Raw genomic sequence first — 23,283 nt, forward strand, 5'->3', positions numbered from 1 at the left:
CACTTTTCATACACAAGGCAGACTCAAAGTGTTTCACATATAAACATTGTCATACAATAAAATAAAATAATAGATAAGTAAAAGAAAACATATGCAAAGAAATTAGTAAAATAGAAGGTTGAAAAGGCATTTTAGTATATTAAGTGCAATGTATTTAAGATTTAGCAGAGTTCTTTTATTCCAGCTATTTGTTGCATAGTAACTAAATCCTGCCTTCCCATGTTTCATGTTCACTCATTGGTCTCAGAGGATCTTAGTGGTCTAGAGCAGTGGTTCCCAACCTTTTTCTTGAGGGACCCACATTTTTACTATTGTAAACTTTGGCGACCCCCCCCCCCCCCCCCCCCCCCCCCAATTACAAAAAAAAATAAAGGAACTTACAAAACACTAAGGGAATGTATCTTCTTTTTATTTCAATATATTCACTGCTAACATAAAAAAGAACATGGAACATGAAACATGGCGGCCTGGAACAATGACGAAACCTGTGTAAAATTGCAATATTATAAACTTCAGAACTTCAGAACTTGTTATGATTTGGCACTATTTAAATAAACTTGAGAACTTACACTTTTAGGAACATATTTTTCTCTATTTTTGATCTCCTTTTAATTTCACTGTCATACACACCTTGAGAGTCCAGGCAGCCTGTCTTTTAATGAGAGCTCTGAGACTGTATTTCCTGAGCCAGTGATGGGATGTCTGGTGTGACTTTGGTAACAGCCAAACGAAAGTCACTGTGCACATCAAGCCTGTTGCGTGCCTTTGTTTTGATGGTAACCAGAGCGCTGAAAGCAGTCTCTGACAGGTATGTTGTGGCAAATGGCAGGATGAATCTGGTGGTCGCATGATGAGCAAGTCTCGGAGCGACTCCTGGTCCTTTCACAAGCCAAAACCGCTTATATCCATGTTCAGCATAGAACCGCTTACAGAGAGAATTGGACTTTATATCCATAAGCTCATCCTCAGCCTGGAGATGCTCGACATCTTCTTTTGCGAGAAATCACCCATGCGTCTTTTGAGACATGTTCATTTACATCTGAGAAATGCGAGTGCATCTCCTCCTGAAGCTCCTCCATGTGGCGGGTGAACTGTCTGGCCAAAGCATCAGGTAACTTCCCCCCTGACTGTTGTTGTAGCAAGGGAAACTGTTGCAGGTCTCCCGTTGCCATTTTTTTTCATTCTGTACACCACTTTGCCCACAAACGCATCCACTGTCTCTTTGCACTCCATTACGTTGGCATCCGCGGACTGCATGCGTTGGTTTGCTTCATTGAACAGACTGAAAATATCCGCTAGATAAGTCTTAATGAGAAACTCATCTGTCATTTCTTCAGATAGCTTCTGGTTATGAACAGTTAAAAAATCCCTTATTTGGTTTTTAAGTTCCATGAAACGCACCAATACTCTGCCCCGGGACAGCCAGCGCACTTCAGTATGAAGGAGGAGTGTCTGGTGCGCCTCATCCTCGCACAGCTGCGCAAAGATCCGTTTGTTGAGCGGGCGCGCTTTAATAAAGTTGACTATTTTTACCACAGTCTTTAATGTTACGTTCAGGTCTTCACAGAGGTGTTTGCCTGCCAGTGCGTGTCTGTGTATCATGCAGTGAAACACTAAGCAGTGGGGCGTCTTCTCCTTCAAACGGCTGTTGAAGCCCTTGTGTGTTGTCTCTCCTGGCACTCATTTAATATTCTTACATTGATTTCTTAAATATGTATATGTAAAAACGGATGTGAATAATTACTTTACAGTTAAAATAAGCCAATGTATAAATTCATATTATTTTGCTGTTTTAGGTTTGCGATTATGTCACTTCCGGTTTAGTCACTTCCTGTGACGTCATTTCCTGTTAAAAATCTTACCTCTGTAGAAGGAATGGCAGACATGTGCATCTTCTGATTGTAATCCGCTAGCATCCACATGAAAGCATCTAAGAGGCAATGCCGTAAGTTTGTTTAATCAATGCAAGACATGTTTAAGATAATATATTAGAGTGGATTTAGTTAAAAATAATGTTTGATGTGTTGTTAAAAACGTTTTGGTTAGCAATTGTGTACAAACTAAAATCAATGCAATTGGCATCAGAATGTCTTCATACAGTGTTAGACAGTTTATATTATTATTTACAACTATGTACAACATGCTGTTTAGTCAAATGTACATTCAGTATTTTTGTATTCTTTTATTTGCAGTTTTCACCGTCTGTTAATGAGGAATTGTGACAGTAAATGGTCAACCTTACTACGACTCTGTCTTCATTGGCTACGGTTTAACTCGGTGTTAAGTCAGAGTTACAACACACTGCACGAGAACACTACAGTGAAAAGGCAGCATTGGATGTTTTGAAGTGGTCGCCATGGCAAGCAACAGATCGTCTGTCGGCAGTGCTAAGAGCATCAAAACATCAGCATCATCAGTAAGCGCAGCCCGCGCCCGGGCTGAAGCAGAAGCTGCAAAGGTGAGAGCTTCATATGCTAGCCAGGAGGCTAAGCTAAAAATGGAAAAGGCTGCTAGAGAGGCAGAAAGGGCAACTAGAGATGCTCAAAATAAAATGGAAACTACAAGAATAGACACAGAGTATAAATTGGAAACTACAAGAATAGACACAGAGTTGGAAGTGTTAACCCTTCATAGAGAAGCTGACGCAGCCATGGTGACAGCTCAAGTGTTGGAAGACGCAGAGGCGATGCAGTCTGTTGTCGAAGACGGGAAATCTGAATCTGAAAAGATGAAAGTTAAACGCACCAGTGAATACGTTCATTCCCAGATCGACCTTAAGAACCGTTCTCCTTCCTCACCATTACCCGTTGCTCCCTCAATTAAGGCAAAGCCACATGACACTTTCATGACATGGCATCCAGCGGAGGAAGACGACTATCAACCACAACCTGTCAGCAAGGAAAATGCTGACAGTAAACAACCATCGCCACCACATTTACATGACCCAACTAAAGCTGAGACGAAGGCTAAGGTTAGTAGAGCTAACCCCACCATGCACGCTCATGCTCCGTCGTATACTCCGCTACATTCCCCTCAAACTGGCACACCCATGTTCCCTTTAGGGGAGCCTTTGGCACAGTATTTGGCACGACGAGACCTTGTGACTTCAGGGCTGTACCAGTTCGATGACAAGCCAGAGAATTATCGGGCATGGTACTCCTCTTTCTCCAGTGCAGCCAGTGAAGTTAACCTCACAGCAATCCAAGAGTTGGACCTCATGACCAAATGGCTGGAAAAAGAATCTAGCGAACAGGTTAAACGCATACGATCGGTGCATGTCAGCAACCCCAATCTGGCTCTAGACAAAGCATGGGAACGGTTGCGTGAATCCTATGCCGCCCCCGAAGTCATTGAAAAGTCAATGTTTCAGCGCTTAGACAACTTTCCGAAGATTTCAGCCAAGGATCATTTGAAGTTACGTGAACTTGGAGATCTACTTACGGAGATCCAAGGTGCTAAAGAAGATGGATATCTGGCCGGCTTGTCCTACCTGGACACCTCACGCGGCATTGGACCAATCGTAGACAAACTTCCTTACAGGCTTCAGGAGAAGTGGGTGTCTGCAGGGTCACGGTACAAAGAAGGAAACAACCGTCGCTTCCCTCCCTTCGAGTACTTTTGCAACTTTATTAGCTACGAGGCAAAAAAGCGCAACGACCCTAGCTTTAATTATCAAGGCAGCACAACAACACCCACCAAACCTGACAAACCATTTTCACGGAACTTGAACACCAACGAACCAATCTCAGTTCACGCAACGGATATTTCAACAATCAACAACGAACTCATCTCGGTTCACACAACGGATATTTCCACTACCAACAACGACCCTAACAATAACTGCCCATTACATAACAAACTGCCCATCCCCTTAAAAGGTGTAGAACATTCAGGAACAAACTCCTCGATGATAGAAAGGCCTTCCTCAAAGAGAAAGGAATATGTTTCAAGTGCTGTGCCTCCAGCTCCCACCTTGCCAAAGACTGCAGGTCCCCTGTGATGTGCTTTGAATGCAACAGCACCGGTCATGATACAGCCATGCACCCTGGCCCACCTCCTCAAACTGTCAAGGCTCCTCCACCGTCACAAGAGTACGGCGGGGAGGGAGATCATCCCGACATGGCTGTCGTTGGAGCAACATGCACAGAAGTTTGCGGTCCAGGCCAGTGGAGCCGTTCATGCTCAAAAATCTGTCTCGCAAAGCTTTACCCCAAGGGTTCAAAGGACATGGCCATCAAAGCCTATGTAATCCTGGATGACCAGAGCAATCGCTCATTAGCAAGACCAGAGTTCTTTGAGCGGTTCAGTGTGAAGAGCGAACCATTCCTGTACCATCTCAGAACTTGCTCTGGCATCATAGAAACATCCGGCAAGAAGGCAGAAGGATTCGAAATCGAGTCACTGGACGGCACAGTTCTCATTTCTCTCCCACCACTCATTGAGTGTCATGAGATCCCGAATAATCGGTCTGAGATTCCAACACCAAACGCTGTTTTTTATCAGCCTCATCTCCATCACATTGCAGAGCACATCCCTGAACTGGACCCAGAGGCAGAAATACTACTGCTGCTAGGAAGAGATGTTCTCAGGGCACACAAAGTAAGGCAGCAGGTCAACGGACCACATAACGCCCCTTTTGCCCAACGTCTGTACTTGGGTTGGGTAGTGATAGGGGAAGTGTGCTTGGGTAATTTACATAAACCAACAGTCAACACGTTCAAGACGAATATGCTGGACAGCGGTCGCCACTCAATCTTTCAACCCTGTACAAGCTTCATGCACGTCAAGGAGACACATCAAAGCTCTGGAACAGCACCCGAGAGAATGCTGGGACAGACAGTGTTCAACCGTACTGAGAACGACAACAAACCTGCTCCATCAGTGGAAGACACCATCTTCATGAAGATAATGGACACAAACGTCTACAGAGACGACGCTAACAGTTGGGTCGCCCCATTGCCCTTCAGAGAAGTACGACGGCCTTTACCAAATAACAAAGAGCAGGCACTCAATCGGTTTGCATCCCTGCAACGAACCTTGAAAAGAAAACCGGAGATGCAAGAACAGTACGTGACATTCATGAAGAAGGTCTTTGCCAATGGACATGCCGAGGAAGCACCACCGCTGAGAGAAGAGGAGGAGTGCTGGTATCTCCCAGCGTTTGGAGTTTATCACCCTCAGAAACCCAATCAGATCAGAGTTGTCTTTGACTCCAGTGCCCAGTACTCCGGTGTCTCCCTCAACGACGTGCTCCTCACTGGACCCGATCTCAACAACTCCCTCATTGGGGTTCTTTTACGTTTCCGGAAAGAGAGAGTTGCAATCCTCGCAGACATCCAACAGATGTTTCATTGTTTCTCAGTGCACGAAGACCATCGCAACTTCCTCCGGTTTTTGTGGTATAAAGACAGTGACTTGAACAAGGAAGTTGTTGAGTACCGGATGAACGTCCACGTCTTTGGCAACTCACCGTCTCCTGCTGTTGCCACTTATGGGCTGCGAAGAGCCATAAGAGAGGGTGCACGAGAGCATGGAGCTGATACTGTCGAGTTTGTGGAAAGACATTTCTATGTGGATGATGGCCTAATATCACTACCGTCTGAAACCGAGGCCATCGATCTTCTTCAACGAACACAGGCCTCTCTCGCCGAATCAAACCTACGCTTACATAAGTTCGGATCAAACAGCCCAGTAGTCACAGAGGCTTTTCCGCCCGAAGATTGCGCTCCAGTCGTCAAAGACCTAGATTTGAGTGGAGAAACTGAACCCACACAACGGAGCTTAGGTCTGCTCTGGGAGATCACGTCCGACACGTTCACTTACTCAGCATCAAACGTGGATAAACCATACACTCGACGTGGAGTCCTCTCCACAGTCAACAGCATTTTTGATCCCCTGGGTCTACTGGCACCCGTCACTATCCAGGGAAGAGCCCTCCTTAGGGAGCTTACATCCGAACTGTCTGACTGGGATACACCCCTCCCAGAAGACAAATCAAGCAGATGGGCAGGTTGGAAAGATTCCCTCCAAGACCTGAAACAGCTTCATGTTCAGCGCACATACACGACAACCTCCCTCACGAAAGCTGTCCACAGGGAATTGTGTGTGTTCTCGGACGCGTCAATCAAAGCCATCGGTGCTGTGGCCTACTTGAAGATGGTGCAGGAAGATGGGAAGACCGAAGTAGGTTTCGTTATGGGTAAGGCCAAGCTGGCACCCCTGTCGGAACCGACAATACCAAGGCTTGAGCTGTGTGGCGCCGTCTTGGCAGCAGAGATGGCAGATCTTATCAAAGATGAGCTGGACCTGAAGTTAGATGCCATTACGTTTTACACGGACAGCAGAGTAGTGCTTGGCTATATTTGCAACGAAACAAAGCGATTCTACACATATGTCCACAACAGAGTCCAACGAATCCGGCAGTCCTCAAAGCCCGAGCAATGGCACTACGTATGTACAGAAGAGAACCCTGCCGACTACGCATCAAGGTCTTTACCCGCATCCCGCCTGGCACAGACCTCTTGGTTCACTGGACCTTCTTTCCTGCGTCAGCCACCAGCGGAGAAAACGCAGACAGCTGAGAGATTCAGGTTAATCGACCCTGAAAAAGAGCTCAGAAAACAGTCCTGGCAAAAGAACTGGCAGTTCTCCATGCCAACAAAACCATACCAAAGAACAGTCCTCTGAGGACACTCAATCCAATCTTGGAGGATGACCTCATCTGCGTTGGAGGGCGACTAAAGCACTCTCATCTTGCTACCGCAGAGAAGAACCCAATAGTTCTGCCCAAAGGAAGCCACATTTCCCTACTGCTCACACGGCATCACCATGAGCAGGTGAGACACCAAGGCCGTCACCTGACGGAAGGAGCGATTAGGGCAGCAGGACTGTGGCTCTTGGGAGGCAAGAAGCTCATTAACTCAGTAATCCACAAATGCGTAACCTGTCTACGCGGGAAGCTGGAGGAACAAAAGATGGCAGACCTGCCTTCAGAACGTCTTGAAATCTGCCCTCCTTTTACATATGTGGGCCTCGATGTATTTGGGCCCTGGTCTGTTACAATCAGACGCACCAGAGGAGGACAGGCAGAGAGCAAGCGTTGGGCCATCATGTTCAGTTGTATGAGTTCCAGAGCTGTTCACATCGAAGTAATCGAATCTATGGACACATCCAGTTGCATAAATGCCCTCAGACGTTTCTTCGCACTCAGAGGCCCAGCTAAACAGCTAAGATCTGATTGCGGCACCAATTTCGTTGGAGCAAGCAAGGAGCTTGGGATGGACAAATCAGTACAAAGGTACCTCAGCGAACAAGGATGTAGCTGGGAATTCAACCCCCCACACGCCTCTCATATGGGAGGTTCCTGGGAGCGTATGATTGGCGTTGCCAGAAGAATCCTCGACTCAATGCTCCAACAGCAAAACACTCGCTTGACCCATGAAGTGCTTTGCACACTAATGGCGGAAGTCACAGCGATTATGAATGCACGCCCACTCTTACCTGTGTCTACAGATCCCGAGAAACCTTTCATACTTTCTCCGTCCATGATCCTCACACAGAAGTCGGGAGTTACACCTCCTCCTGGAGACTTTTCCGACAAGGATCTGTACACAAAGCAATGGAGACAAGTCCAGGCCCTCGCAAACCAGTTCTGGACCCGCTGGAGCCGAGAATACTTACCTTCCTTGCAGCACAGACAGAAGTGGACAGTGCCCCGCAGAAACCTTCAGGTTGGAGATCTGGTTCTGCTCAGGGACAAGCAGGCCGCTCACAACAACTGGCCTATGGCCAGAGTCAATGCCACATTCCCTGGGAAAGATGGGCATGTAAGGAAGGTCGAAGTGAAAACAACTGACCAAGGCAATGTTAAAACCTTTCTCCGGCCGACTGCAGAGATTGTTCTGCTCCTTCCTGAAGACTGATCTAAAGACAATGTTCAAGACCGGTACAAGTTCTAAGTGACCTCACATAGGTCAGACGGGGAGTGTGTTGTCTCTCCTGGCACTCATTTAATATTCTTACATTGATTTCTTAAATATGTATATGTAAAAACGGATGTGAATAATTACTTTACAGTTAAAATAAGCCAATGTATAAATTCATATTATTTTGCTGTTTTAGGTTTGCGATTATGTCACTTCCGGTTTAGTCACTTCCTGTGACGTCATTTCCCGTTAAAAATCTTACCTCTGTAGAAGGAATGGCAGACATGTGCATCTTCTGATTGTAATCCGCTAGCATCCACATGAAAGCATCTAAGAGGCAATGCCGTAAGTTTGTTTAATCAATGCAAGACATGTTTAAGATAATATATTAGAGTGGATTTAGTTAAAAATAATGTTTGATGTGTTGTTAAAAACGTTTTGGTTAGCAATTGTGTACAAACTAAATTCAATGCAATTGGCATCAGAATGTCTTCATACAGTGTTAGACAGTTTATATTATTATTTACAACTATGTACAACATGCTGTTTAGTCAAATGTACATTCAGTATTTTTGTATTCTTTTATTTGCAGTTTTCACCGTCTGTTAATGAGGAATTGTGACAGTAAATGGTCAACCTTACTACGACTCTGTCTTCATTGGCTACGGTTTAACTCGGTGTTAAGTCAGAGTTACAACACACTGCACGAGAACACTACACCTTGTTTTTTCCCATCATTGTGGCAGCTCCATCTGTGCAGCATGCAACTAAATTCTCATAGGGAATATTGTGCTTTGTGAAGTACGCATCAACTACACTGAAAATGTCCTCTCCTCTTGTGGTGGCTGTGAGATTAACAGACATAAGAATGTCTTGTTTCAGCTCGGTTTCCTCAATGTATTGTACATATACAATGAGAATTGCCTCCTCTGCCACAGTGGTAGTTTCATCCAGCTGGATAGAAAACGGGCCTGTCTTGATTTTTTCGACGAGTGTGTTCTCAACGTTTCCTGCCATTCTGTCGATTCTGTCTTTCACTGTGTTGTTGGACAGTGGTACAGTCATAAATTTGTTAGCCACCTGCGGTCCACATAGAATTTCAGCCATTTTAATGCAAGCAGGTTTAATCAGTGTTTCCCCAATGTTGTGTGGCTTTTTGGCATGCGCAATAAGGAGAGAGCACTCCAAAGATGCAACCGTTGCCTGCTTCTGGTCGCTTCCTGCTTTGGCAAAAATGTCCTTAATGTTTTGGGGCCTGTTTGTGACAACTAGTTCCCTTTTTCTGAGGAAAAACTCTTTTGGTTTACCCACCGTCTCGGGGTGTTTAGTTGTCTGGTGTCGCTTCAGCTTGCAGGGTTTCAAACTTTCATTCGCCAGTTTCTCACTGCAAAAGATGCATTCTGCTCTAATTTTGTCCATTGCTTCTATGAAGCCAAACTCAATGTAACTTTCTTGGTACCCCCTCTTTTTCTTTTTTAGAGATTCAGCTTTCTCTTCTACCTGACGCTTCGCCATTTCTTCATCAACTCTTTGTTTATGTTGCTAGGTTACCACTGTGTTTCAGCGGGAGGGATGTTCAGGTTACACACGCCCTTATTCTCGCGATATATATTTTTAAACCTTTTTCTATCGGGGCAGACGGACACAGTGTGCTCACCTGTGTGTGCACGCAAGTGTCTGTGTGTGTGTGTGTGTGTGTGTGTGTGTGTGTGCGCAAGTGTCTGTGTGTGTGTGTGTGCATCGGGGCGGAACTCCGCTGTGCGCCATGATACAGAGACCAGGAGAATTGTAAACGTGCGACTATGTAGAGACAGAAATGACATGCCATCCTGTAAATAAGATGAAAAAAAAAGAAAGAAATTCTGAATATTACACCCCTTAAAATCAAGAGGGCTTTGCGACACCCCGTGGATCTTTGGCGCCCCCCTTGGGGGGTCGGGGCCCCCCGGTTGGGAATCACTGGTCTAGAGGGCTTATGTAGTAGAAGCATATCAGTTAAATATTTTGGGCCTAAACCAAGTAGGGATTTATAGGTTAACAACATGATTTTAAAATAAATTCTCTGACCTACAGGAAGCCAATGTAACGATTTAAGAATTGGTGTAATATGTTCACATTTTTTGGTAATTGTTAGAACTCTAGCAGCAGCATTCTGAACAAGCTGAAGCTTCCTCAGAGTTTGTTTTGGGAGACCTGTAAGGAGACCATTGCAGTAATCAAGCTTACTAGTGATAAAGGCATGTACAAGTTTTCTAAGTCTTCGGTGGACATGAGCCCTCTAAGTCTTGCTAAATTTTTAAGGTGATAATATCCAGATTTTGTTACTGATTTGATGTGACTTTCGAAATGTAAATCTGAATCCATGATAACCCCTAGATTTCTGGCTTTGGTTGAGGTTTATAGGGACAGAGAGTGAAGGTGTTGGGTTACTTTAAGCCTTTCCGTTTTAGAACCAAATACAATTATCTCTGTTTTGTCCTCATTTAGTTGAAGGATGTGGGCACATCCATTCTTTCACTTGCTCAATGCACTGGCACAGCAGATCTACGGGCCGATAGTCATTTGGTGATAGCGATACATAGATTTTCGTGTCATCTGCATAGCAATGATGGTCAATATTGTTATTTTACATGATTTGCCCTAGTGAGAGCATGTAGATGTTGAATAAAGAGGGTCCTAAGATCGAACCTTGTGGGACTCCACATGTCACGTTGGTTGATTCCAGTGTTGTGCCTGAACGCGTTCATTGAACGATAGTTCATGAACTCATTCATATTTTCGGTGAACGTGAACTGAACGTACTGTATTACTGCCTGATGAACGTTACTGTGAACTCGTTCATTCTGGTGTCTGTGAGCGGCACGCGCACTCGGTTTAACTTCGTTCAATTGGGGGGTTATTTGTTTATCAAAACGGCGGATGCGCGCGCAGAATGAGAACATTTGTTTGACCGGCTGCCATGGTTATCTCCGTGTGGTTAATTTGCAGTTGCGGTGTTGTCAGCTTACTGTTACATTAAACTGCAATCAGAAAATGCGGTTATATGCTATAGACCCTATAGTGTCTGTGGTGTAAAGGCTGGGACGAATTAAAAAATATAAATACACTTTATGTTGAAAGTATAGACCATCCCGATTCCCATTGAAACGAATGGCGCGGTGATTATTCTTCAAAACGAGATCTGTTAAATTGTGAAAAATGAATCAAACTGTAATGAGACAACACGGTTATATGCTATAGACCCTAGAGTGTCTGTGGTATAAAGGCTGAGACGAATTTCGAATTATAAATATGTACAATCCATAACGTTAGCTCTCTGGCTCATAGCTCAGCGGACTAGAATACCTCCTAGAATCATTGCTTGTTGGCCGGAAACAGAAATGGGGGCTGTTTACGTTTGGTTGTAGTCTTTTCGCTCGGTTCTCCGACTCAACAGTAGGGCTAGAACCGAGCGAAAAGACTACAACCAAATTTGAACTACAACCAAACTAGTTCCCTTTCCGCTTCCGGCCAACGAGCAATGAGTCTTCCAACAGAAATCAATGGGATTTACAAAATGCGCTAAATGTACAATAAAACACGACAGAAACTATTTCGCTACGATGCTTGATTCAACCACTCTATTTCATCCTAGACAAATCACGAAGTGGGCTCGATGTTCAAAATACCAGAAAAAAATAATAGCTCACACAGCAACATATTGAAAAAAAGAACTATGAACTAGTTCATTTTTTGGAACTGTGAACTTTGAATTATGAACGTTGAACTGAACTAGTTCATTTTAAAATTTGTGAACTGAACTTTGAACTAGTTCACGTAGAAAGTGAACTATCCCAACACTAGTTGATTCTTACACAAAGTTGCCAATGGAAACAAAGTAGTTCCTACTTTGTAGGTAGGACCTGAACCAATTTAAGACTGTGCCTGAAGCCCCACCCAGTTTTCTAACCAGTCCAGAAGTATTGTATGGTCTACATTGTCGAATGCAGCACTGAGGTCAAGTAGCATTAGTATTGAGGTTTTGCCAGAGTCTGTGTTAAGACAGATGTCGTTTACAACTTTAATAAGGGCGGTCTCAGTGCTGTGCAGGGGTCGAAATCCTGATTGGAAGGTGTCATAATAGCCAGTTGATGCCAGGAAGTGATTAAGTTGCTGGAGGACAACTTTCTCAATGACTTTACTTATAAGGGTAGATTTGATATTGGTCTGTAGTTGTTAATAATAGAGGCATCTAGGCTCCGCTTTTTTAAAAGGGGTTTAATAACTGCAGTTTTCAAAGCTTTAGGGATCTTGCCTGACTGGAGAGGGTTGTTAACTATCTGCAATATGTCTACTGCTAGGCAGTCGAAAACATTCTTAAAGAGGTTGGTAGGTAAAGTATCAAGGCAACAGGTGGATGGCTTTAGTTGTGCCACAGTTCACAAGAGTTTTAGAGTCTATAACATTAAAGCATGTCATCCTTGCCACGTCACTTTTGCCTTAACAGGGTGGTAGTCCAACATTTTTGTTTGAAGTGGAGATATTGATGGCGCGTCTGATGCCTTCAATTTTATCAGTATAAAAAGCTGCAAACTCATTGCATTTCTGCGTGGAATGGAGATCAGGAGGAATTTGTGTTGGGGGGTTGGTCAGTCTATCAACAGTTGCACATAGGGTTTTTGCATTATTAGTGTTGGTTTTAATGATAGTGGAGAAAAATGTTTTTCGAGTGTAACAGGGTGTGTTATATCCTTGAAATTATAATTACACAATTGCCTTTTGTTTTTCTGTATTACCTGAAGTTTAGCTTTCCATGCCGCCTTAAGCTCTATTTTATTTATTTTTTTGATTTGGCTCCTCCTCCTACTATACTCCCGCCCACATTCCAGAGAACCCGATAAGTTTCCCGCGCCCCCTGCCCTCTTCCCTTTGTTGCGATACCCTTGGGAAGAGGTGTGTACATTTATATTGTAATCAAATCTTTGACCATCTTATAATTTATCATTATTTATATTATTTATTTTGATTATATATTGTTTAATTGGAAGTCTGGGGTTTATAATCATCCATAGTTATTAGATAGATTTCTGTGTTATGGGGAACTTTGTGTTTTGTGTGATGTACTAGCATATAACTGACCCTCGTGTAGTCATGCTAGTTCCCCTTCCCCCCCTGTGTGTTTCGTAGAGTTGGAGTAAGGGCACAAGGGCTAAGGAAGCTATTTGTTTATGTGTGTATTCAGGTATGTCTTTTATTCCTTTTATTTCAATCATTTCTGTTGTAATATTGTATGTAGTTGAGCCCTTTGTTGCGATACCCTTGGGAAGAGAGTTGGAGTAAGGGCACAAGGGCTAAGGAAGCTATTTGTGTATGTGTGTATTCAGATCGAATAAATGGACGTCGGAGTGCCCGAGTCCAGACACATCGTGGGTCACGTCATTCATTAAATAGAAAGAAACACAACGCAGAACGAACCGGTCACACAAGCACTTTTTAAGTCTAATTGTAGGCACTGAGGCTCTCTTTATAGATATCATGGTGAATATGAAGTTTTGTTTTACGCCAGATGCGTTCAACCTTCCTGCATTCTTTATTATGTGCTGTTACAGAAGCAGCTTTTCTCCAGGGTGTATTTGCTTTCCAGAAATTGTTTTAACCTTTTAAACACAGACATTACACCATAAATGGAAAACTTTGTGGGGACCTCCCTTGTGTCTGCTCAGCGTTTCCGTGCTTTCGGGGCTCTTTGGGGGCTCAACATCTCCTGCAGCTCACTAGCCGGGACTCTCTCCAAGAGAGAAGAGAAGAGCGCGTTTGAAAACACGGACAAAGACTTTTAGAAACATCAACTAGAACTTAGAAACAACAGCGGAATTTGCTTAAACTAATTCACCTGTATGCTGATGTTGCGTGAAACACAATATCACTACTCAAACTGAATAAGAGTACTTTAAGTGCCGGGGTGGGGGCATATGTCACCCCTGTCACAAGTGACTAAAAACTCGACCTGCAGATGTGCAACATGCAGATCTGCAACGTGCCGATATCCAACGTGCATGTGATGGATATCCAGGTAATGGAAACAACCCTACTAATGCTACTTAACCTCAGTGCTGCATTCGACACTGCAGACCATCCATTACTCCTGGACAGGTTAGAAAACTGGGTGGGGCTTTCAGGCACTGTCTTAAATTGGTTCAGGTCCTACCTACAAAATAGGAACTACTTTGTTTCCATTGGCGACTTTGTGTCAGAATCAACCAATGTGACATGTGGAGTCCCACAAGGTTCGATCTTAGGACCCTCTTTATTCAACATTGAGCAAGTGAAAGAATGGATGTGCCGAAATTTCCTTCAACTAAATGAGGACAAAACAGAGTTAATTGTATTTTGTTCTAAAACGGAAAGGCTTAAAGTAACCCAATACCTTCACTCTCTGTCCCTGAAAACCTCAATCAAAGCCAGAAATCTAGGGGTTATTATGGATTCAGATTTACATTTCGACAGTCACATCAAATCAGTTGCAAAATCTGCATATTATCACCTTAAAAATGTAGCAAGACTTAGAGGGCTCATGTCCACCGAAGACTTACAAAAACTTGTACATGCCTTTATCACTAGTAAGTAAGTAAGTACGTTTTATTTATAGAGCACATTTACACACAGCATACACTGACCAAAGTGCTGTACAATAAGATAAAAATAATAATGATAATTAAAAATAACAATAATAATAATAATAATAATAAATAAAGATAAAAAGTTAATAAAATACAACAACACAACAATACATAGAGGTCATAATAATACAAAGGGGGAACATTCATTTCCAGGGCATACCACACAGACATGAACAGGAGGTAGGCTAAAAAGGTCAAGGGGCAAGGAAGGCCAGGGAGTAGAGGTGGGTTTTTAGCCTAGATTTGAAGGCAGAAATGGAGGGGGAGTAAGCTTCATTACTGCAAAGGTCTCCTTACAGGTCTCCCAAAACATACTCTGAGGAAGCTTCAGCTTGTTCAGAATGCTGCTGCTAGAGTTCTAACAAAGACCAAAAAATCCGAACATATTACACCAATTCTGAAATTGTTACATTGGCTTCCTGTAGGTCAAAGAATTGATTTTAAAATCATGGTGCTAACCTATAAATCCCTACATGGTTTAGGCCCAAAATATTTAACTTATATGCTTCCACTACATAAGCCTTCTAGACCACTAAGATCCTCCGAGACCAATCTGTTAATTATTCCCAGAGTAAACACGAAACATGGGTAAACAGGATTTAGTTACTATGCAACAAATAGCTGGAATAAACTCCCAGAGGATTTAAGACTTGCCCCAACTCTGAGCACCTTTAAAACAAGACGGAAGACTTTTATGTTTGCTTTAGCTTTCTGCTAAATCTTAAATACATTGCACTTTATAATTCTTTTTTTCTTTTTTACTTTGCCTTTATTTTCTATGTTAATACTAAAATGCCTTTTTAACTTTCTATTTTTCCCATTTCTTTGCATATCTTTTTTTTTTACTTATCTTTTATTTTATTTTATTGTATGCTAAAAAGCTTTTTTAACTTTGCCTTTATTTTCTATTTAATGCTAAAATGCCTTCTTAACTTTCTATTTTACCCATTTCTTTGCATAGGTTTTCTTTTACTTATCTATTATTTTATTTTATTGTATGACAATGTTTAGATGTGAAGCACTTTGAGTCTGCCCTGTGTATGAAAAGTGCTAGATAAATAAATTTGCCTTGCCTAACTCTAAACCCAAACCAAAGAATCAAAACCTTAACCCTAAAACCAAACCAAAAAATCCAAAACTAACTTAAAACCAAACCAAAGAATCAAAACCTAACTCTAAAACCAAGCCGAAGAACCAAAACTCCAACTCTAAAACCAGACCAAATAATCAAAACCTTAACCCTAAAACAAAAACAAAAAATATAAACCCAAACTCTAAACCCAAACTATATAACTAACCCCAAACCACAAAACAAAACCAAAAAACTAAAACCTAGCCCGAAAACCAAACCAAAGACTCAAAACTTAACTCTAAAAACAAACCAAATATCACAACCCTAACCCTATAACCTAATGGTTTAACTAAACCCAAACCACAAAACCAAACCCTAAAACGAAACCAAAGAATCAAAAAACCTAATGAAAACTCTAACCATAAAACCAAACTGTATAGAGCAGTGTTGTTCAGGAAGTAAAAATCCCATTCATTCATCATAGATATTTTGATTCAAAGCCTTAATGACGTAACCATCCAAATTATATGTACCACGTGCCGTTATATTGTGAATCGATGGTATTTGCTCCTGTATAAGCCACACGTTAATCAGGACAACATCCATTTTTAAAAAAAAACACGTTTTATTCGCAATGTCATTGAAACCACTACATTACCCATACATCCTGTAGTGTGACACGTCATTAATTGGTGGAGCTTGCCGTTACCAGGAAACGTTTACTGCACCCAAAAAAGTGAATGACTGTTGCCGCCTCCAAAACAGCTTGGAGGTTCGGAAGCTCTTACGTGTCTATACGTAAACCTTCCCTTCTTCCGAAATAAGTGTCCAGGATACGCCCCTCAGAAGTTTGTAGGCTATAATCATGAAAATACGGGCCGTGATGGTAACTGTCTGTTGTGCCAATGCATGGTTCTATGTCGTATAGGCTTCGCCTTTTAAGGCTATCGCTATTGGGTTATCCCTGGGCGTGAGCCGTAGCACTGAAAAATTTGTAATCCCCGCCCACCAACAGCGTGGGCCTCAATTACGTCCGCGTGCGGCGTGCCTCAACGACGTCCGCATTTCGCAGATATAGTCGGGCGCCGGCGGACGTTCTGCTCCCATTTTCTTCAGGACGATCCTGTAGCATACTGAAGTAAATAAATAGATATAATGGACTCAACGGCGAACGGTATCTGCAAGACATGTAACGCGGGTTACATCTTGCCGTATGGCGGCCATGAGGTGTGCGAGGGCTGCCTTGGGCATGAACATGCCGTCTTGGCGCCATCGCCGCCCTGCCTGTGTCGGCATTATGCTGCGCTGCCCAGACAGCACGGAGCCGACACTGCCGCCACCATTGCTGAACGGGACCCCCAACGCCCGGACCAGCTCCGTGGCATCTGGGGGCTCGAGGCCGCGACACGCCCCGCCCGTCTCAACCCGATCTGGCCGATGTTTCCCGCCATCAGCCCGTACTTCAGTGGGGCTGCGGCGGAGCCCGGGAGGCTCGGTGCCCCGGTGAAAACATTTATCCAGGTCACGAAGACGGAGGGTCTGACAGACCGGGGTTACAGGGCGGTACCGCCGCTGGATCCCGCTCTGTGTGCTGTCTTTGGGGTGAAGCCGTGGGTTCAGCGACTGCTGCCCCACTCCCAAAGACCAGCTGACGGCCAAGCTTACAGACAGAGCGCATCGGTGTATGATGCAGCAAGAGGCTGTTATGAATAACATCGCCCTGCTGGCGCATAACATCTCCACCATGGCGGTTGACCCTCATCGTCTGGCCGAACAGGCAGTCGATGTGGTGAAAACCGCCGGTGTCATCCTCTGCCTCTGCTCCACCGGCGCGGTGACAGCGGCCCGGACGGCGGCATGGCAGCACCTCATACAGAGGAACCTGTGGCTGCAGCAGACCCCGGGCATCCCTGAGCCGATGAGGCGGCAGTTAATGGAGTGCCCCATCAGTCACAAGCTGAGCAGGCAGGGCATGCCTCTGCTAATGACACACACACCCAGCCCTTTCGGGCAGAGCCCCCCATGGGCTGCGGGGAGGACTCCTCCCCTTGCAGTGGCGGCAGGGGCTCAAGCGTGGCTCGTTTCCATGACAGCCGGATCAAAACAAGAGGCTGCACAGCCGCTTTCAGAGCATTACTCAGAATGGCTGAACGCATGCACCCTGGCCAAATGGATTGAGAGGCTGATCAGCAAGGGTCACACCCTGCAGTTCACCTCCGTTCCGCCGCGATTCAACGGGATTGTGGAAACAACGCTGTCATCCAAGGATCAACAGCTGTCACTTTTGGCGGAGCTCCAGCAGCTTCTAGCGAAAAAAGTGATTTCCACGGTCCCGAAGGGAGAGGAAATGCAGGGATTCTATTCCCGTTATTTCCTGGTACCCAAGAAAACACGAGGGCTGAGACCGATTCTCGATCTAGGATCTCGACCTCGACCTATTCAACAAATGCATCGCGGAGAGGCCGTTTCACATGTTAACAATCAGACGAGTGTTACAGTGTGTAAAGCCGGGCGACTGGTTCACCTCAATAGATTTGAAGGACGCCTACTTCCACGTCACAGTGATCCCCAAACACAGGAAATTCCTGCGTTTCTCGTTCCAAGGGTCACACTACCAGTAAAACCGTCTCCCGTTCGGCTATTCTCTAGCCCCACAAACGTGCGTGGAGACGGCTCTCTGGCCGCTTCACGCAACAGGAATGAAAGTACTGTTCTACTTGGAGGATCTGCTTTTGATGGCTCTTTCCAAGGAGGAAGCAGCTATACAAACAAAAAAGCTGGTGATTCACCTGTCAAATTTAGCCTTCGCCATTAATTGGAAGAAGAGCTCCCCCCTCCCCTCACAGAGTGTGATGTATTTGGGGGTAGAGTTGGATTCAGCTGTAATGAGAGCACGGCTCTCACAGCAGAGGATGGAGACGCTGTGGTTTCTCCTCCGCCGCTGTTCCCCGGGCAGCGTTGTGACAGCCCTCTCTGTCATGAGGCTGCTGGGCATGATGTCAGCCGCTCACACGGTGGTGCCGTTGGGGCTGCTTCTCATGAGGCGGCTGCAGAGATGGTTTTCTCGTCTGCGCATCGACCCGGTGCGCCAATGGCGGCGCAAAGTGACCATTCCCCTATCAGTGGGCCCCGATTTGAACCACTGGGGCGATTCCCGAACTCTCACGAGAGGGGTGCCTTGAGGCAGAGCAACGTCACACATCTCGGTATTCACGGATGCTTCTCTGTCGGGCTGGGGAGGAACATGCGAGTTTCACGTGGTGGGCGGCGTTTGCCCCCCCCCCCCCGTGACCATGCCCTCACTGTGTTGAAAGTGGTCCAACACTTTGCCCGATTGTTGACGAATCAATACGTAATGATTCGCACGGACAACAAGGCGACAGCAGCATACATAAATCGCCAAGGGGGCGGGCGCTCGGCACAGCTGCTGAGCATAGCGAGACAGCTGTTATGCTGGGCGCACATGCACATGCTCTCCATCAGAGCAGCGTACATCCCCGGTGTCCTGAACAGAGGGGCCGACATGATGTCGAGGGGGGGTCCCCAACCAGGAGATTGGACTCTGCATCACGATCTGATCAATCAGATATGGAACGAGTTTGGGAAGGCGGAGTTCGACCTATTCGCCACGCGGGAGAACACACAGTGCGAGCTGTGGTTCTCCCTCAGCGCGAAGGACAATCCCCCACTCGGGGTGGATGCTTTCGCTCACAGACCGTGGCCGAACACACTCCTGTACGCTTTCCCGCCCGTCCCCCTGATTCCCCAAGTCTTGGACCGAGTCCAAGAGGAGCGGCTGTGTATGATTCTCATAGCACCGCAACGCACGAGTGCACCGTGGTTTCCCTGCCTCCAGCGTCTGCTCTTGGGGCCGCCGAAGGAACTCCCTTGGCGGCGGGACGCTCTCTCACAGGCAGGGGGAGCAATCATAGATTACCCAGAGATCGGCCAGCGCTTGTGGGCCTGGCCGCTGAACGCGAGCGCCTAGAGGGTCTCGGCTTCTCCCAGGAGGTCGTACGGACCATCCAGGGTGCCAGAGCTGACTCCACCAGAGCGTGTTACTCGGCTAAATGGGCGGTTTTCCAGAAATGGTGCACGGAGAGGGGTTGTGATACCATCTCCTGCCCTTTGCCGCGTGTGCTCTCTTTCCTCCAAACGCTGATGGAAAGAGGGCTGGCCTTTAGCACCGTAAAGACGTACACGGCTGCTGTTTCATCATGCCACGAAGGCTTCGGGGATAAAACTGTTTTTAGTCACCCCTTAATGAAGCGCTTCCTAAAAGGTGTGAGGAGAGAGAGACCCGTGAGGCGCTCTCTCACTCCACAATGGGATTTAACACTGGTGCTGCGCGCACTGGTTAAAGCCCCATTTGAGCCTTTTGAAGTTTGTGTCAGCCAAGACAGCTTTGCTACTGGCCCTGACGTCAGCTAAGAGAGTGAGCGACCTGTCTGCACCCTCTGTAGCCCCTTCTTGTCTTACAAGGGGACGGCAGTTCGGCAATATTACGCCCAAACCCGGCTTTTACACCAAAGAGTATTATTAGCTCGTTCAGATCGAGAGTATTAACACTCAATGGTTTCTCTCTCCCTCCTCATCAATCTGAGGAGGAGGCAACAGCCCATCTCTTGTGCCCCGTACGCGCGCTTGCCTGTTATGTGAAGCGCACGGAGGCTCTGCACAAATCTCAACAGTTATTTGTGCATTACAGATAAAATTCCCAGGGCCTCCCCTTGACGATACAACGGCTGTCACATTGGCTGTGTGATGCTATCACACAGGCTTATGTGTCAGCGGGGGCAGAGCTGCCTGAGACTATCAGAGGAATATCGTCCTCTGTCGCTCTGCAAAGAGGGATGCCTAGGGAGGATGTCTGCACAGCAGCCTCCTGGGCTTCCCCATGCTCTTTTATTAGGTTTTACCTAAGAGACATGCCGCGCCTCTCTTTGACGCACTCAGCTCTAGGTGCTTTGTCAGAGTGAGTGTGTGACTATTCCCCTCGCATATTAGACAATGTGAGGAGGAGTCAAATATTCATGCTGAGAGCTCTTGTGTCTTATCAGACACATTGGAGCTGCTCGTTGATGACGTGCCGTTAGACGCATGACGTATGTAGCTGTGTTTCTTGTACTGATCGGGACCAATGAGGCATAGACTATATTGTGCTTCGCCCTTTAACCCAATAGCGATAGCCTTAAAAGGCGAAGCCTATACGACATAGAATGATAGTTACGTATTGTAACTCTAGATTCTATGAGTATAGGCGCAGCCTTTTAAGTGTCGGCCTCATTGTCCTTTAAATAGCTGAAGAAAAGCTGTTTATTGGGAGCAGAACGTCTGCCGGCGCCCGACTATATCTGCGAAATGCGGACGTCGTTGAGGCACGCCGCATGCGGACGTAATTGAGGCCCACGCTGTTGGTGGGCGGGGATTACACATTTTTCAGTGCTACGGCTCAAGCCTAGGGATAACCCAATAGCGATAGCCTTAAAAGGCTGCGCCTATACTCATAGAATCTAGAGGTACAATACGTAACTATCGTTTTCACACATGAGGTTTTCATTGATGTTGAGAGTAGCGTGGTAGCTGTATCTCAGACATGGGAAGGATGAAAATTTCGGGACACATCATCAGTAGTGTACCTTTTGAATCAGGGGGTGTTTCGGCCTTCAACACTATACACCCTCATCAAAGGTGGCCAGCGACAGGGTGATCAAGCCTGAGCTTGTGTCCCATGCTCAATCAAGAGTATTGCCTGGTTGTTTAAATGGCACAAGCCACGGGACCATGCAAGGCAGGGGGGTCCTCTTCCCTGAGTCAGGCCTAGAGCTGACCACATACCTTGTTCACCCTCCTCCAGGAGGTTTCCGACCTGGTTTCTCAGATGTGTGGGGGGGATTAGTGATTGGGGTCATGTTTCTGTTCGATGATCCCAGCAAGGGTCCTTCTGCTTGATCCATATCCACTGGCTGCTTCTTTCAGCCGCATCAGAGACTGATCTAATTGTCTGTTGCAGAGCCTGTCCATGGATACCAAGGACTTTCAGCAGCGTGATGGTGGAAGAAGCCACAATCCCTCTGCATCCCACTTCAACCAGATAGATTTTCGCATTCCATCCTTGTTGTTGTGCGTCTGCTGCCCGTTCTGTGTAGCGCAGTTTCTTGCGCTCATAGGCCTCTTCTGTTGAATTCCCCCATGTTACTGTGAGCTCTATAATGTTGACAGACTTCAGTGAAGGGAGTATCATGTCTGGCCTGAGGGTGGTGGCTGCAATCTCAGGTGGAAATATTAGTTGTTGACCAATATCTACTAGCATCTTCCAATCCTTGGCCTTGGCTAGCTGCCCAGCTTCTGGATTTGGATGGGGATGGTTGGGCTTTTTATGTCCCTCTTGGATGCATGTTGGTGCTGTGATGGAATTTGATGCTCTCACGGGCAAGGAATTGGTGGTATTCCTCTTGCTCTCAAGAGCTGCTGCCAGATTCTTGAGGGCCAGGTTGTGCCTCCAGGTGTAGCGGCCTTGTGTGAGGCTGGTCATACAACCGGTCAAGATGTGTTTGAGAGTCGCTGCAGGTTGGCAGAGGGCACAGGTTGGGTCCTAGCCATACCACTGGTGGAGGTTTTTTGGAGATGCAGCATTGCTGATGGTCTGGTCTCTGGAGTCCTTCAAAGTCATATGGAGTCTCACTTTAAAGCACTTGTATTCTTCAGTGAGGCTCGTGATAGGCAGTTCAAGGACCCCTTTGCCGTAGAGGCTGATGTTAGTCAGACAGCGTGGGACCCCGAGCCATTTCTTCATTTATGAAGTTATTATTCGCTCCATCTTCTCCACAGTTGTTATTGGGATCTCGTACTATATAGTGAGTGGCCACATTACCCAAGGGAGAAGTCCAAATTGCAGGCACCAGAGCTTGAGCTTCCCTGGCCGTATGGTCTTGTTGACGTCTTCCAGACTGTTGGAGATGTCCTGCTTTATTTGCTGCACTTGGTCTTTGTCCCTGAGGCTTGTGTCGTACCATCTGCCCAGGCCTTTGAAGGGCTATGACATAAACCCGGAAAAACAGATCGGTCGTGAGACAAGAATTCATAACAAATTCATGTATGGATGCCCGCAGGTACCTCTTTTTGCTCCTTTGCTGAAATTGATTAATCAGTTATTAGAAGTGCTTGCGATGGTTGAACATCAGGGAGAATTTATCAGGTGATGTTTATAATTGTAAGCTATAATGTATCGTAATGCAAATGTTAGAATGGGTGTTAAGTTCGCCTCTTAGTGCTTGAGAGAAAACTCAGACCCAAGAGTGTTCAAAGCACTTTCCTCCGAGCTTTAGGTCCGAACCTCCCGGAAACTCTGAGCGTTTTGAAGGCGGCATGTTACTCCTAACAGAGCCCATCTACAGAGAATATTCTTATTAGACACTCTGCTGCTACTGAACTCGATCGCTTTCCACAGCAACCATGACTTATGTTAATGGAAAACTAGAGTTGTGGTTAGAGCTGTAGAGGAAATGAGCTGTAACAATTGAAAAATATGTTGTAATAGGATAGATGATAATAATAAAAGTACAATTATATGATATGGCACTAGCAGTGCTTTTTAGTAATTTGGGTAGTATAAAAGCAAAGGAAT

The 23,283-nt window shown here is 45.6% G+C and overlaps 3 protein-coding genes across 3 annotated transcripts in view; 1 reads left to right on the top strand and 2 right to left on the bottom strand.

Moving 5' to 3' along the window:
• LOC132453326 (zeta-sarcoglycan) overlaps positions 1-23,283 on the top strand; it is a 607,697-nt gene that overhangs the window by 462,852 nt on the left and 121,562 nt on the right. The gene's annotated exons all lie outside the window — the stretch shown is intronic.
• The window catches only part of LOC132453325 (uncharacterized), a 268,078-nt gene that overhangs the window by 149,696 nt on the left and 95,099 nt on the right, over positions 1-23,283 (bottom strand). The gene's annotated exons all lie outside the window — the stretch shown is intronic.
• On the bottom strand, positions 367-9,545 carry LOC132453305 (SCAN domain-containing protein 3-like). The gene is made up of 2 exons (XM_060046139.1): positions 8,646-9,545; positions 367-1,656 (listed from the first exon to the last, which is right to left on the bottom strand). The coding sequence occupies exons 1-2, from the start codon at positions 9,438-9,440 to the stop codon at positions 1,108-1,110; spliced, it is 1,344 nt and encodes a 447-aa protein (XP_059902122.1). The 5' UTR covers positions 9,441-9,545; the 3' UTR covers positions 367-1,107.

The sequence above is a fragment of the Gadus macrocephalus genome, chromosome 3 (genome assembly GCF_031168955.1).
Source record: "Gadus macrocephalus chromosome 3, ASM3116895v1".
NCBI lineage: Eukaryota > Metazoa > Chordata > Actinopteri > Gadiformes > Gadidae > Gadus > Gadus macrocephalus.

Bases quoted from the DNA above. Each gene is read 5' to 3' on its own strand.
- LOC132453305 (XM_060046139.1), bottom strand. From the start codon at position 9,440: ATGGCGAAGCGTCAGGTAGAAGAGAAAGCTGAATCTCTAAAAAAGAAA. The intron at 1,657-8,645 runs GTGTAGTGTTCT...ACAACACACAAG, and splicing joins CAATGATGGGAAAAAACAAG to GGCTTCAACAGCCGTTTGAA.